This window comes from Bactrocera dorsalis, chromosome 2 (genome assembly GCF_023373825.1).
Source record: "Bactrocera dorsalis isolate Fly_Bdor chromosome 2, ASM2337382v1, whole genome shotgun sequence".
Lineage (NCBI taxonomy): Eukaryota > Metazoa > Arthropoda > Insecta > Diptera > Tephritidae > Bactrocera > Bactrocera dorsalis.
This window is the reverse complement of record NC_064304.1, coordinates 43,419,476-43,435,527: the sequence shown is the minus strand read 5'-3', so window position 1 is coordinate 43,435,527 and position 16,052 is coordinate 43,419,476. Positions and strand designations below refer to the sequence as shown.

At 37.4% G+C, this 16,052-nt stretch overlaps 1 protein-coding gene across 1 annotated transcript in view; it reads left to right on the top strand.

Moving 5' to 3' along the window:
- The first annotated feature begins 12,927 nt into the window (after positions 1–12,927).
- LOC105234186 (tyrosine-protein phosphatase non-receptor type 23) overlaps positions 12,928–16,052 on the top strand; it is a 33,710-nt gene continuing 30,585 nt past the window's right edge. Inside the window, exon 1 of the mRNA XM_011216472.3 lies at positions 12,928–13,234. Within this exon, the coding sequence (XP_011214774.2) occupies positions 13,226–13,234 (9 nt within the window). The 5' untranslated portion in view covers positions 12,928–13,225. The remainder of the gene's footprint in view (positions 13,235–16,052) is intronic.

Here is a 16,052-nt window from a genome sequence, read left to right as displayed (position 1 = left end):
ATGCTGTGGGTCGACAAAGTTCTCTTGTTTTTTTTTTTTACTTAGTAGTGCAGTTGGCCTATTAGTGAAATGAATTCAAGGTGACAGAGTGCAATAAAAGCGCAGTGACTGGGCGATGCCGTTTTAAATGCATGCAAGGCCATTTAGCATTGGTAGCCAACAGTCCCTCTGCTCTCATTTATGCAAAAATTATACAAAAAATTTGATAAAATTTTAAGAACACGAATTTTATTAGCTTTTAACTTGTATTACTTTTTGGCAGATATTTAAGATTTTAGAAGTAAAAACCACACAAAACATTATTCAGCTTAGAAGAGTTAAGGGATATAAAAATTCTTTTAGAAGTGATTTGGAAGCTTTGTTCAATAATAACTGAATTAAGACCATTATTTTGTTATTTTTAAATATTTTAAAAATATTGGAAAAATCGATGTCAGTCGCCGATAATGATCTACTATAGCATAGAGCGTCCGAACAAATTCGAGCCTGAGATGCAACGGATGTTACATAGTACTATTGAAAGCAATGCTCGTCTGAAGGTATAACATTTCCCATTTTTCTGGCAACTTCTGGATTCCATCCCAAATGCTGTGCCAATGCCAGCATTGATGAACTTAATTTTTGAAACCCTGTTTTGATATGGACCGTTTTCCAGAGAGGATGTTCTGCATCGACCCGAACAAATGGTAATCAGAAGGCCCAGGCTTGGGCTACAAGGCTTGTTAGGGATAACCTCCGAGCCGCTGTTTTCAAATAGTTTTTAATAGACTTACGACAGACATAGTCATATTGGAAAAGAATTGCTTCGTGTTTGGTGGTAAATTGCGGATGTTTTTCGGCAATTGTACAGTTAAATTCTATGATTTGTTGTCGGTAGCGTTTCTTAATTAATGGTTTCAACCAGTTTCAGGAGCTCATAATAATCTCGTTTTTCTAATCTCGTCAGTCTTGGCTATATGATTTGAAGTTCATTTGACTGGTTGGCCAGTTTTCATAAAATATTTTTTATACCCTTGCAACATGTTTCGAAGATTTTCGAACTTAAGATTGGCTGTCAATGTGTGAGTAGGGGTTTTTGTTTTGAAATCTAATAAGGTAATAGGATTCAATAATATTAAAGAACATCATGTACTATATGACAAGATCAATTAATATTTAAAAATTTTACTCAAGTAGATTCATAATATGTATATACTGTGTATATAACCCACCATGTTGTTTTTGACGGAAGTTCTCACGCAAACGCCTCAATATGGCCAGGGAAAACTTTATATTAACTGTGTGTCTCTTCAAAAAAAAAAAAAAAAAAACATGATGCACCAAACCACCAATATTGACAAAACAATGAGCACCACCTTGCGTTTTGAGCGGTTTTGGCTTGGTTTCTTGGTTTCGGCTGATTTTTTTTCCTCCATTTCGATGATGGTGGACTTGTTTGCATGTCAAACTCATAAAGCCTTGTCTCAAGGGCAGTTATAATGTTCTCCATGAACGTGGAATGGAATACGCACGATCAAGCATGTCCAAAGAAACCTATTTACGGTACCCTTTTTGAAAAAAAAAAAATCAGCTTTATTGGGATGAGTCGAGCAAGAACGATTTTTCCTTAAAATATCCACCAGAATTATTGGAACGGACTCGCGAGAGTAGTTCTACAGGTATTATAAGTTCTCGTATGTTAAGAAGTTTTTCAAAATTTTATAAAATCATTCACATAAAATCATCAGCTATGGTCTCAGCTTTCAAGCTTCCTCTATACATATATGCTATACCATACATATTCATAACACATGGCAAAAATGTCTGCAAATCTAGTTCAGGCTTGCGTATACACATATACATACCTACAAATGCACGCTCTTTTAGAAATAGAAGCAAATTATTCAGTCAGATTGGAATTTATGAAAAGCAAAAAATATTCTCATTTGCTCCACTTTAAGTGCCACTTACGACAATTTTACTTTCGATTGCAATTGGCCAGAGCAGGAAAAAGAATTATTAATGCGGCTAGTAAGATATGTGTATGTATGTGTGTGCACATGCCTAAATGAGTGGACTGGAAAATAGAGCCAAGCAAGTCTCTATATTTATGTACTCCAGTGTAAATCATTCCTATTATAGTTACTGGTTCTGTGGGTGCGGTGGGCTGTTGCCATGTGCCTCAGGTTTTTGGGCGTATGTTTGTAATTGTGAAAGAGTGCATGTACTTGGACATAACTTGATTGTTTACATGTACTACTTTTGCAATTTATACAAGTTAGCAGTGCTGACATATATTTATTTAAGTAAATTTGTGTATAGTTTGGGTATTAGATGGTTATACGAGACCCGATTAATGAGCATCAGTATTAAAAGTTTTTTTAAAAGCTCAACATTTTGCATGATCTAGCGGGTTATCTTTTGTGATTCAAATTGACAAAATTGAATAACTGTCCCTAGTGATATTCTTGTATGTCGTACTAAATATACTTAAGGGTTGAACGGCACGGCACCAGGAGCACATTACTTTACAATTTTTTACAATTCTTTAAATTAACGTATATTATATGAACTTTATACCTGCATACTATACCTTATAAGTCCAATTGTATGGAATAGATTTTCTATTTGAACAGTTAGGTAAGGTCAAAGGGTCCACTCTAATACAGATCTCAGTTGGACAACTTATAACGCCAGTCCGTTGTGGTACTTATAACTTGAAAATTGATCAAAGAAACCCTCATCAACCAACATTTTTCCATAACTCAAATCTAAGGGATTTCGCAAGTCGAACAGGAGTAGGTCGTTGAACAACGCCTACTAAGGACACGTGAGTTCCATATTCATTCCAAAATGACAATGGATTTTCAACTCGTTCCCACTTTCATTTGCAGTTTTTAGCTATTCTGCTATGCCTAGACATCCAAACAAGTCTGTTATGAAGTAACTTGCTGTTGTTTCTAGTGATGACAGACACTCTTTGACCAACTCTGAGCGCAGAGTTTGAAAAAGCGACCGGGAGTAGCCTCGTTCATATACCTTGCTCCACTGAGTTTTAAAGCAACCTTTACTGAAATGCAGCTGACGAAAATTTCCATGGGTGATGTGTGCAGAATGGCTTTAAGTGCCCGCACTGCACCGCAGATACCGATGAGAGCCACCCTTTGGACGCGTTCAGTCATACAACTATGATCTTATGAAAACGTGATGGTTAAAAATCAAACAAATTTCGTTTAAGAGTTTCTTGTTTTTCCCAATAAACGATTCAGAGTTGCTAATACGAGTCAGGATCGGAACTTTCAGCCGATTTATAATAAGGTCATTGAATAATTTTGTATACAATCAGTGGGATTGTGTTATCATTAAGGCGACAAAGCCACTGTAAGCTCAAGAAGCCTTAACATAACATGCTCCTAGCTTCTTTCGCAAATTTTTGGTTCTACGACAGGGGGCCTGAAACTCCAGAACATATCCTTGGGTTCATGTTTCCACATAGGCATCACATCGCCTTATTAGCACCTAGCAGTACATTAGAACTTCTAAATGTGCTGAAGAATGAAATGGTCGCGGTGCAATCCTCAACTATTTAACATATCTTAAGGCGACAAAACGAATTTTAATCGTTTGGGACAATCAGAGAACCACTGATCCATGTCTAGTGTGGCTTTGGAAATTATGCTAGAACTTCAGACTTCTCTTCTTCTTCTTTTTTAATGGCATAGACACCGCTTGCGCGATTATAGTCGAGTTAACAACCGCGCGCCAGTCGTTTCTTCTCTTCGCTACGTGGCGCCAATTGGATATTCCAAGCTAAGCCAGGTCCTTCTCCACCTGGTACTTCCAACGGAGTGGAGGTCTTCCTCTCCTTCCCCCGGCGGGTGCTGTGTCCTCGTTCACTGTCAGACTCATTTGCTTTGCTTCCTTGTCTAGAGAAAGCAGAACTAACAGCGCGGGTGTTAAGGCCGATGATATCAATATCACATAAAAAAGATTGCATTTGCTCGATTGAGCTCTGCAGATCGAATTATCCATTAGTAGATTGAAGAAATCGCATGATAGGGAGTCGCTTTGTCTGAAACCTCGTTTAATATCGAACGGCTCGGAGAGGTCCTTCCTGACCCTGATGGAGCTTTTAGTGATGCTCAACGTCAGTTTACATAGCAGTATTAGTTTTGTGGGGATACCAACTTCAGACATCGCGGCATAAAGGTAGCTCCGTTTCGTGCTGTCGAAAGCAGCTTTGAAATTGACGAAGAGGTCCCGTGTGTCGATTCTTTTTTCACGGGCCTTTTCCACGATTTGGCGCATGGTGAATATCTGGTCGGTTGTCGATTTTCCTGGCCTAAGGCCACACTGAAAAGGTCCAATCAGCTTGTTGACGGTGGGTTTTAATCTTTCACACAATACGCTCGATAAAACCTTATACGCGATGTTTAAGAGACTTATCCCATGGTAGTTGGCGCGGATTTTGGTGTGTGTGTATCTCCCTTTTTGTGGATTGGGCAGAGCATACTTAAATTCCAATCGTTGGACATGCTTTCGTCCGAACATATTTTACAAAAGAAGCTGATGCATGCTCCTTATCAGTTCTTCGCCTCCGTGTTTGAATAACTTGGATGGCAATCCTTCGGCCGCCTCCGCTTTGTTATTTGTCAGACGGGTAATCGCTATTCGAACTTCATCATGGTCGGGCAATGGAACGTCTGCTCCATCGTCATCGATTGAGGAATCGGGTTCGCCTTCACCTGGCGTTATACATTCACTCCCATTCAGCAGGCTGGAGAACTGTTCCCTCCTTAATTTAATAATTTGAGTATGCTCAGGCCATCGGTCCATTCTGTTAGTCGCCAAATTTTTTCGTCCAACTTGTCAAGCTCTTCAGACTAGTCTCAGTCCTTGTCATGTCAGCTTTCGCTCTAACGAGGACTTCAACCAGCTGGGCAGCGGCACCTTCCCAATTAAGGAACCGGACATTCCAGGTGCCTCAAATCATAGTCCTTAATTCGTTTGTCATAGTCGTCATCAAAAGGGGGTCTCTCATCCAAGGCTTGTTGTTTTTTTTTCATTGGGTGCGTTTTTTTACGTGGCGGGTCCCAAACCAAGCGCACAACCCTATGCAGGGGATGTTTCGCCTTCTCACTTTAGCTCGCCTTCAAACGGATGTTCTTAGGCTACCCAGAGGCTACTTGGTCAAAGACCGGAAGTCGTGAGCTGCTTGAGCCATATGTAAAAGAATCCTTTCTGGCCACTCCCAAGTGAATGGCGATCAGAGAACTTTCCTCACTTGCGTCAACTTCTACACAAATCTCCATCCTCCACTAATAACTAATAATAGATAGTACACAGGCGTCATACAAAGTTTCTCTATAGGGAAATCATGCAGGTATTATTATCAAGAGGTTTTCGTCATTCACATATGTATGTATATAAATATAAATACGAGTATATATACATGTACATTGTAGTTGTCAACCCGCGTGGCGAGTACAGTACACCATTGGCACGTGCCAAGGAAAACGAAACTGTAAACATGACACTAATTATATTTCTACTCACATTTATATATTAAGTATATACACACTGTGAGTACCAACACAAATACCCAATACGCTGAATGGCGCTAATTAATCGATTTATATTTCATTACATTGAATTACGAGTCTACAAAAATATTGATTTGCTAAAGAGTTTTAAGTGTTCGAGTGCCCCCACTCGTGGTACTCATATAACTGCATACATATACATATGTACATATATGTATATATACAGTGGCGGACAAAAGTCTACATACACCCCCTGTTTTCTTCGATGTGAGAGTACAAAAACTTTTTAGAAAAATGTGTTGATACAGTTTTATTCTAATCTTCTTCCTAATAACAACAAACTTAAAAAATCCATTAATTAATATAAAACTACAAATTTATGGAATAAAAACTCAAATATTGTGTTGACAAAAGTCTACATACAGTACAAAAATATCTTAGTTCAGTGCGAAAAACTGTAAAAAATGCTAGTTATTAAGACGTTTTAGTATTTAGTTGGGTCCCCATTGGTATCTATAACTGCTTGAAGACGCCGTGGCATTGATTCTGCTAAATTTGTCAACGCTGCAAATGTAATGCTGTTCCAAGGTCCCAATATGCGCTCTTAGAGTAGAGCAGAGCTAGAAATTTGGTTCTTTCTAATTCTACGCTCCAAAATCTCCCATACATGTTCAATAATATTCATATTTGGACTTTGAGGTGGTGTATTTAATTCACTTGGAGTATAATAATGCAACCAATCCTTGACAATTTGCGCCGCATGCATCGGATCGTTATCTTGTTGAAATATCCAACCGGAACCGAGCCCTAAATTATCCACCAAAGGCCTCAAATTATGTTCCAACAGAGACTAAGTATAAGTACCGTCCATTTCACCTTCAATAAAGTCCGAATTTCTAACTCCAGAGGCCGCAACAACTCCCCAAACCATTACGCTGCCGCCACCGAGCTTCACAATTTATACTACTTTGTTCGGTTCAAGCGTGGCGTTAGTTTTCCATCAAATTTTAGCACTTTCATCACTACCAAAAAGAGTGAATTTAGAATCATCTGTAAATGAAACTTTTTTCCAAAAATCCATTTCCTTTTCTTTGTGTTTTTTGGCGAACTTTAAACGAAGTTTCCGGTTTTTTCAGAAATAAAAGGTTTCTTCCGTGGTGTTCTATTGTGGAATCCGTTATCGTTTAGAGTTTTTTTTTTATTGTTTTTGGTTGGATACTCATTTGTGATGTACTTACTACGCGTTCGGCTATATTTGGAGCATTTACTTTTGGATTTTGGTCTACTTCGTTGAGAATCAGGCTGACGTCTCTACGAGATTGTTTTTTTGGGCGTCCACTGCGCGGTTTATTTTCGTTGGAACCATTATTTTTAAAGTTTTTTAGAATTGTCTGTACTGTTGCTCGACTCAAGTTTACAATTTTAGAAATTTCACCATATGATTTTTTTTCTTTTCTTTCTTTTATCACCAAATTTCTTACATCAATTGATATTTCATTTCGCGGAGCCATTATAGCTATTGAAATGTTTAAACCACAACTAAATTCAATAAATATCAAACAATAAACATATTGAAATAAAAGAAAAAGGCTAACGTTACCTTACTGTTAATATTGCAATGTACAAAGTAGGAGATTAGAACTGTATGTAGACTTTTGTCAAAGCAATTTTTGAGTTTTTCTTCCATAAATTTGTTGTTTTATGTTAAATAATGATTTTTTTTAGTTAATTGTTATTATAATAGATATTAGAATAAAACTGTATCAACACATTTTTCTAAAAAGTTTTTGTACTCTCACATCGAAGAAAACAGGGGGTGTATGTAGACTTTTGTCCGCCACTGTATAATAGGCGTGATTCAATATGATATAGTATTTTCAGCGGTCATTAAAAAATAAACAAAATCCACTTATCAAATTTCGGCTTATGGATTTGTTTGAAAGGCGTTGTTGGCATATTTGATTTCTTCATTGAACAATTTTTCATTATTTTTCTTTTCATGTTTGTCATAATTAAATAAGTGCGTCAAGTTTTCAGGGACTTACTTTGCTACCGGAGTGTCTTATTACGCTTATCCGCAATTGACGTAATTTGCCATTTGGCGCAATAGGTTTCTTGCCCTGTGTTGGGTCAACAATGCGTTGTGCTGTGCAACACTGTGTGCCTATTCACGCACACACACATCCATATAAACTGAACATTGTTTATAAGCTGCCGCTTATGCTTAAAAAATTGTTACAGCCAAAAGTTGACGCTTGATAAACCAGTTTGCAACCGCACGCCGCTCGGCTTATTAGCTGTCTCCATGCGCCAACACCGACCTGCCCGAGCGCCCACCGCTTGCATGCTCAGCTAACTGACTTCTATTCGGCCACTGGGCTTACATGCGCATTGAAATTCTCAAGCGGCATAAACAAAGTCTGACTTGCATTTTCTGTGCGGATTTTTGCCGATACATCTCGCCTTTCAATGGCCGTCACCGTTTTTGACCACATTTGATATATGTGCTTCAGCTTCCAAACTTAGTTTTTGCTCATTGGAAGAGCATGCAGCCAATGCACTTATTTATTTGTTAAGTGCAAATATTCGCTCATCGTTATCGTTAGTTGGTGCGTTTAGTTTTTCTCCCATGCATATTTCATTGGCGTGTGACAGTTTTGATCGGATGGCCAAAAGGAGCATAGCCGTGCGAGCACCCGAATTGTCAGCTACAGCAACAAATATATGTATGTAAAGCCAGATATGTATGTATATATGTAGCTAGATGTATACGTATACATATATCATATGTATATATGTGCAGATGTTTCGGTTTAGCAATTAAATGCACTCATGCCATTAGGCATTTGCTTTTCATTTATGCTCTTTGTGAGCGCCATCGCTCTTATTTGAAATCTTTTAATTGGCTGTTAATCAATTCAATGGCTTTTACTTCGATTTACCTGTTTGTTTGCAAATCATTTTTTGCCTAATCGCAAAAGTGCACCTTTCTTTAAAAATTTGATACGCTAAAGCGCTCTAATTTCGTTTCAGCCATGACCTGAATAGTTGCTGTAACTGGAAAGCGCCGAAAATGAAAGTTCATTGGAAGTATTTTAAATGTTCATGAATGATCCCAAAGTTTAATTTTTATTTAAAGAGATGAAAGTTAATCTCGTAGTAGATTACTAAAAGAATTTTAGCATTTTAGTCGCTTTGGCTTCTTGGGAAGAAGAGTTCTTGTGAGAAATTTCAGATTGATATCTTATAAACTGGGGACTAGTTTGCGTATATATAGAGAGACACTACTGATTCAAGTCAGCTCGTCATGCTGAACGTTTATATATGTATTTTATAGAGTCTCCGATGTTGCCTTCTGAGTGTTACAAGCTTCTCGGCAAACTTTATATACCATGTTCAGGGTATAATCAATGTGATTGTGAAGAGCGGTCATCAATATGAAGTGATTCAGATGAACAATTACAGTTATCTCTATATTTTTGAAGGGAAACATCTTCTACTAAAATTAATAAGTTCCTATTGCCTTAAGGTGTGTAGAATCCACCGTTTGTTTTATAACACTAATACGAAAAGCATAAATTAGAAGAAAAGAGAGCGAAGGCAATTGGAAAATATCTTATCGGTAAATATATACAATATATTTTTATATATCAACCAGAATGCAAGCAATTTTATACATACATATAATATGTATAGTATATACGGGTGGGCCATGTAACGTTTTAAATTCGAATTATCTACATATATTTCGACATTGGAAACGTCAAATACCATTCGGAAAGTGAGAGATATTCAGTAAAAAGTCTAAAATTTACGAAATGGGTCGTTATTCACTATTCTACAGTTCGCATATTGGGCAGAAGATCGTTTGATCGACGATGGTCAATTTTACCGAAAAATCATCTTTTCGGACGAGGCTCATTTCCACCTCGATGGTTGCGTTAACAAGCAGAATTGTCGCATTTGGGGCACAGAAAACCCGCACGTAATCGTCGAGAAACCAATGCACCCAGCACGGATTTTGGTCTGGTGGAATCATCGGCCCATAACCATATATAGTGAGCGATATCGCGCAATGTTAACCGAATTTTTGTTCAAGCAAGTTGAAGAGGAAGACTTGGACAACATTTGGTTCCAGCAGGACGGCGCTACGTGCCATATAGCAAACGCTACACTCAATCTTTTACGCCCTATCTTCGAAATTTAAAATTTTATATGGCCCACCCTATTCGGTACATAGGGACCTGAACAGATTTGTTTAGATTTGAACAATTTTTTGGTTACTACCACCTTATAGGAATTATTGGTGCAAAATTTTAGCCTATTATATTGATAACTTCCTGATTTGTGTACTGGAAAGTGAAAGAATCAAATGGAATTTAAATATCTGTTATATAGAAAGTAGGCGTGGTTTCAGTTTGATTTCGCCCACTTTTGAACTGAATATGATAGGAATGCTGATTACTAAATTTAGTCTAAATCCGTCGAGCGGGTCCCGAGATATATCATTTCACCAGAAAGTGAGCCCCAATATGGCTCGAGTGTAAAGTATAATGTCTCGTCGTATTTAGTCACTGATGTATTACATTCCCTTGTGGCAAATTAGAGTTTCGGTTAATGGCGTTTTGTGGGCGTAGCGGTGGCCTAATTACGCCTTCGCTATGCGTTGTCGTAAGTGACGCATTCTTTATCACCTGTAACCATCCGCTTTAGAAATGGATCGATTTTGCTACGATTCTTTATCGATTCCAGATATTGTTTTAACTCGTGTGACATACATACATCAATATTTTTTTTGTATCCCGCCTTTTAGTTAAGCCAATTGTGTCCTGTTTAGCTCCTGAGGAATAATATGGTGTATAAAATTGTTTGTTTCCAGAATTTAGATTCATAATCATTGGTGAAAGTAAAGACCTCATTCCGCTAACGTTACTAACGGATTGAAATAATTTGTTAGATAATACAAACGTTAAAATCAAAAAACTAAAAACCGAAATTGTACTATAGAGTAATAATACTATAACCAGCAAATAGAAGTTAACCAACGTTGCTGCAACAACTTCACCTAATATTGCAGTGTAATTGTCTTCAATTAAGACAAATTTTGTTATTGTTATCTAAGCGACAAAAGAAAGGTGCGATTATTATAATACTTGGAAAGGTTGAACTTTCAACCAAACGCATTTCTTAAAACCACATAAGTCGGTGTGTCAAATGGCTAAATGCAGAGTTATCGAAAAGGTAAATACCATAAATATCTCATTCACATGCTCCAATTAATTACGAAATTTATATACATAATTGATCGTTGAGTTGCAAAAAGATCAGTGAGGTTATATATGTAGTGCCTACAACAAACGGTATTTGTGTAAAAGCTCGCCACCATGCAGAGTACATTACAGGTAAAACTGACATAACTCGAAATATGGCTGTTTAGATTCACTAAATGATCTTCGCATTATTGTACCCTGAACAGGATAAAGTATTAAGTTCGTCACGGTGCTTGTAGAAACCAATAAAGTATATACATATGTATGTAAGTATGTAAATGATAGCGTGACAAGCGTAGTCGATTTAGTCTGTCTCTCCGTCAGCCCAACTAGTATCTCAGTTTTTGAGATATCGACCTCAAATTCTGCAGACGTCTTTTTCTCAACAAGAATCTACTCATTGCCTGGAAATGTTCTATATCTCTGTTCTATTTGACAAGGTAGCTTTACAAAATTTGGCGTAGATTATACCCAAGCATCGCTACCATCTCCGAAAAATATATTCGGATCAGGCCGCTAGAGCATACAGCTGCCATACAAACTAACCGATCAAAATCAAGATAAAACTCTTTTATAGTCTAAAAATGTAGCTGTGTGGGTATTTTATCCGCTGATGGGTGTGCTCTGTCCAATCCACAAAAAGGGAGACCAACTAGAGTGGGATAAGCCTCCTCAACATCGCATGTAAAGTTCTATTGGGCGTATTGTCTACCTTTGAAAAGAAACTAACTAACTAATACGGTTGTGTAAACTGACGTTGAGCAATACCAAAAGCTTCGTCAGGATGGGAAAGGACCTCCCCGAGCCGTTCGATACCAAACGAGGTTTCAGACAAAGCAGCTCCCTTTCGTGCAACTTCTTCAGTCTACTCTTGGAGAAAATATTTCGAGCTGCAGAACTAAACCGAGAAGGTAACATATTCTATAAGAGTGTACAGCAGCTGGCATACGTCAATGGTATTCATATCATTGGCCTCAATAACCGCGCTGTTAGTACTGCTTTCTCCAGAATGAGTGAGGCAGCGAAGCAGATGGGTCTGGTAGTGAACGAGGCCAAGACGAATAACTCCTGTTATCAAACAAACAGTCGTCACACTCGCGACTAGGCTCCCACGTCACCGTTGACAGTCATAATTTTGAAGTTGTAGATAATTTTGTATATCTAACTTCGTATCTATCTTGGAACCAGTATTAACAGCAATAACCTTGTCAGCCTCGAGAACCAACGCAGAATAACTTTTGCCAACATGTGCTACTTTGGATTGAGTAGGCAATTGAGAAGTAAAGTCCTCTCTCGACTAACAAACATCAAGCTCTATAAATCACTTTTCATTCCCATCCTGTTTTAGTGAGCAGAGGCATGGACTATGACAACATTTCACGAGTCGACGTTACAAGTTTTCGAGAGAATCGTATGAGTTATAGACTATCCCTATTCTTATTCATATCCATACATTTCAAAACTATTTCAAACACAGTTTACAAATCCGGTTATTTATGGGCACGTATTAAAGTTCCATTACCTACTTAACCCTTTCTTGCTGTAAGCATGCGCTTTAAGCAAGCTTACTCACGTAGAAGACAAGTTTTTCACTTTAAATCTGCACCGTTGCGCCTGTATCCGCCTTATAAAGAGATTACAGTTCTTTCGCACTTTGGAGCGCAGAAAAAGCATGCGCTCACTACTGGCGCTTATTCACCATAGCGGTCAGGCAGACACTTCTGCGCTCAAAAGAGTCTTAATGTTGGTGAGTGATCACACAATTGCAAGTTTTTGCAAAACTTTAAAGTTATTAGTTAATGGAAACCAGCTTTATTGCTGCGGCTAGTTGTTAGTTGGCTCTCTCGCATTGGAGCTGAAGTTTTTTGCTTTCGCGCATGCGTACAATTTACACTCGTGCTCTCGCAATTTCCATTGTTGTGGCGCTGCTGCTCGCACCACAATGAACATGCCACACAATAACTTCTTGTAAGCTTTCAATTAACGAGCTGTTCAACTTGTTTACTCTGCATGGATTTGCCCGATCCCCTAACACCACCGCTGCGCTTTTGAAGCTTACGTCTGTCCGCGCGTATGCTTCTTTCGCCGTTTGTGGTCTTTGGGGTTGGTGGTTGGTATAAAAAGGCCCAAACCACTTTGTAGCGGTTCAGTTGAAAGACGCGCTTAATACAAATAAAGGCATTGACCAAACGGGGCATGGTCAATATCGTTCGTAGTGTGGACCACCATAGTTACAGTTATAAGTTATTTTTTGTTGTACGATAAAATTAAAGCGTGCGGTCTGTAAGCGGTGTGGCTGCAAATAACAGTTATAAAGTCAATTAAGAACAATAGAAATAAAGTTAAAATTGTAAGGAAGCTGACATCAACGAACGAAGTTCGGAATAAATATTGGTTGGACCCGATCGAAAAGAGAATTTACCCAGTACAACGATGAATGTGGTAGGTAACAACAAACTCATTAATGGTTGTTGTAAGAACACACATAATAGAAATATTATAATGTGGTTATATGTAAAACTACAACAACAAAAGTGCATATAAAGTTATTTGAAACGAAAAAGCAAATCCATCAAGTGAGAATCGTGGGATTATATTGTTATGAGTGTGAAAAGGTCAAAGGTCTAGTCAGTCAAATTTTTAACAGTTTTGATTTTTTAAAGCCTGTTGGTGACCTCACTTATGAACAAATTATTTGCTTTTAGTTAGGAAGAAGGCAGGAAGAAGGTACATGCGTATCGAGTTATATCTTGTGTGCTTGGTAAATAAATAGGACCAATTTAAACAGTTCCAATAGTGATCTATGCACTTAACACCATCAAATCCAACTTATAACGAAGTAGTAAAGAGTTAGATTGCCCTTGGTGTGTTGAATATAAATTTCACTTGAACTAAGCATCTCTAGAAAGATAAAGTTCTTATCGAAGCATAAAACAAGTAGCCACCACCTGTTTCTGTAGACTAAGGATAGATACGGAGTCTTTTTAAGGCCCTTCGATCCATCTTTATAAATAAGGGATCTCATCGCATCGCTAGCACCCAGCAGTATATTGCACTTATCAATATGCTGGAACTAGATAAGTCGTGGTGATGTAGGAGATGGTATCATAGACCTATGGTCGCAGTGTAATTCTCGTCCTTTCTATATACTCTACGGAGTCTTGTTTCATTACTGTTCTGTATTGGTATTTCTTCTTAAACCATATTGTGGTGTTTCAAGCGACTACTATTGTTCAAGCTATTGAGTATAAATATTATATATTTAGAGAGAAGTCTATCTCATTATTACTTTAAGTGCTGTTTAACGAAGAAATTCTATATAATTCGGATATAAGTTTAAGGACTGTTAGTCGATAAAACCTCTGGCATGCATTACCACATTTTAAGCGCAAAAAAAATTATGTGTCAATAGCAGGAAACGTATGACAATCTAGTCCAATGCCCGAGATTAATTATGTTTGGCATTTTTTTAGCTATCCGCGGTGAACATAATAATTTTTGGACCATTCTCAATGTGAAATGCTAACGGACTTAGTGTACCATATGTTAGAAGATGCTTCAAACTCAAATCTTCAAAACTTTATTTCTCTTATTCCTTTCGTTGGAAAGAGTGATAGTGGAATGGTTGATATGAATTCGAAGCTCAAAATATATTTTTGGATTCGACGTATAGGGGAATCTTAAGGACTAATATCTTATAGATATATCTTATAGACATATAAAATGGAAAAGAACGTATCATCAAAAAGATCGAAATTGAGTTTTTTACTGCTAACGATTCACTACATCATGCTACAAATTTGTGGCATAAAATTTTCAGCTTCCGCTGTCAGACATAACCATTATTTAACCATTTTATAACCAAAACTCAAATTTTGTTTTAATGTGAGTAATTTCCATTATATAGTTTTTCCTTCGCCTGTGAAAAGTAATGTTGCATTATATTGCATTTTAAGTGACGATATGTATGTCAGATTAAAAGTCTTGGCCGAATTGGTTATACTATATATGTACGTTCGGTAAACACTTCCTCGATCAGGCTAATAAGGGGCTCATAGCTTATTTTGCTGAAGTTTGAACTTGACACTTTTTTGCTACTTAAAAAAGTTGATTATTTTAACCGTGATTGGTTGTTGTTATATTATTTTGTTTTTGTTATAACTCGTGAATAACAACAGTTGTCATTTATTTAATTGAAAAATTATTGGAATCTCATCAATGGATAACTCAATAATTTATAATTAGCCATAAAATAATGTTATAAAATATAAAAATAATTACAATTTCTGAGCTGAGCTCTTACCATATAGTTATATTCAAGTATATACATATGCATATACACGTATGAATATTATTGACTTACGTCTGTAAAAGCTAGTACTAACTTGAATTACCACACAACTCGAATGAATTTTTATGCTGCGCGAACAATGTCGTTGCAATTTTATTTCCCAGCAACGCTAAACTCAAGTAAGCTATAATTTTCTATGCAAATTTACACAAATACTCCAGCGTCTGGATAACGCGGCCGTAGCGACTAAGTGCAATTATGTGCGACATATGAGCCATGAACGCCGAGTTCGTTTCATGAAATTTGAAAAGTATTGCACGAATATTCTAACTGGTTTCGTTAGTCATTTAGATCACGATACATACAAATATGAGGCGTAACTACGGAGAAGTCCCTTCAACCTACTCACTACAACTAGTCTCCGAGGGGAACCAACTCGAAATTTTTTTCTTTCGCCAAACTGAAATGCAAACCGAAAGTTTGGACTATTAAGTCACTTACCACCAACTATTTGCATGCCTCCCTAGCGCTAGCTGTTATGTAGTAGTTATATGCGGTAACCCATTAGGTTATTTATATTTATTGCATGCAACGCCGCATTCGTTACATTGCGGTTGGGACCACTGTCTGTCTGTCGATCGTTACAGTTTTTCACCTAATTTGCAAAACCGGAATGCTTTGCACCTACTATGCACGCACACATATACACATTCATACAGCCACTTACAAATACGAAAATTCGAAAACTAGATAAGAAGTGCATTATATTCTCTTGACTCCATAAAGCATAGTCTAACTGTGCTTTCAATTGCCACTAACGGTTCATTGGCTCTTCGATGTGGACAAAAGCTGCTTAGCTGGTGCTAGTTTGCAGGTGATTTGTTTGTGAATGAGAAACCCATAAGCATTTGCATGGATTTATTGTGTGTAATTAAGTTATGTAAAGTGTCGACTTTAATTACATAACTT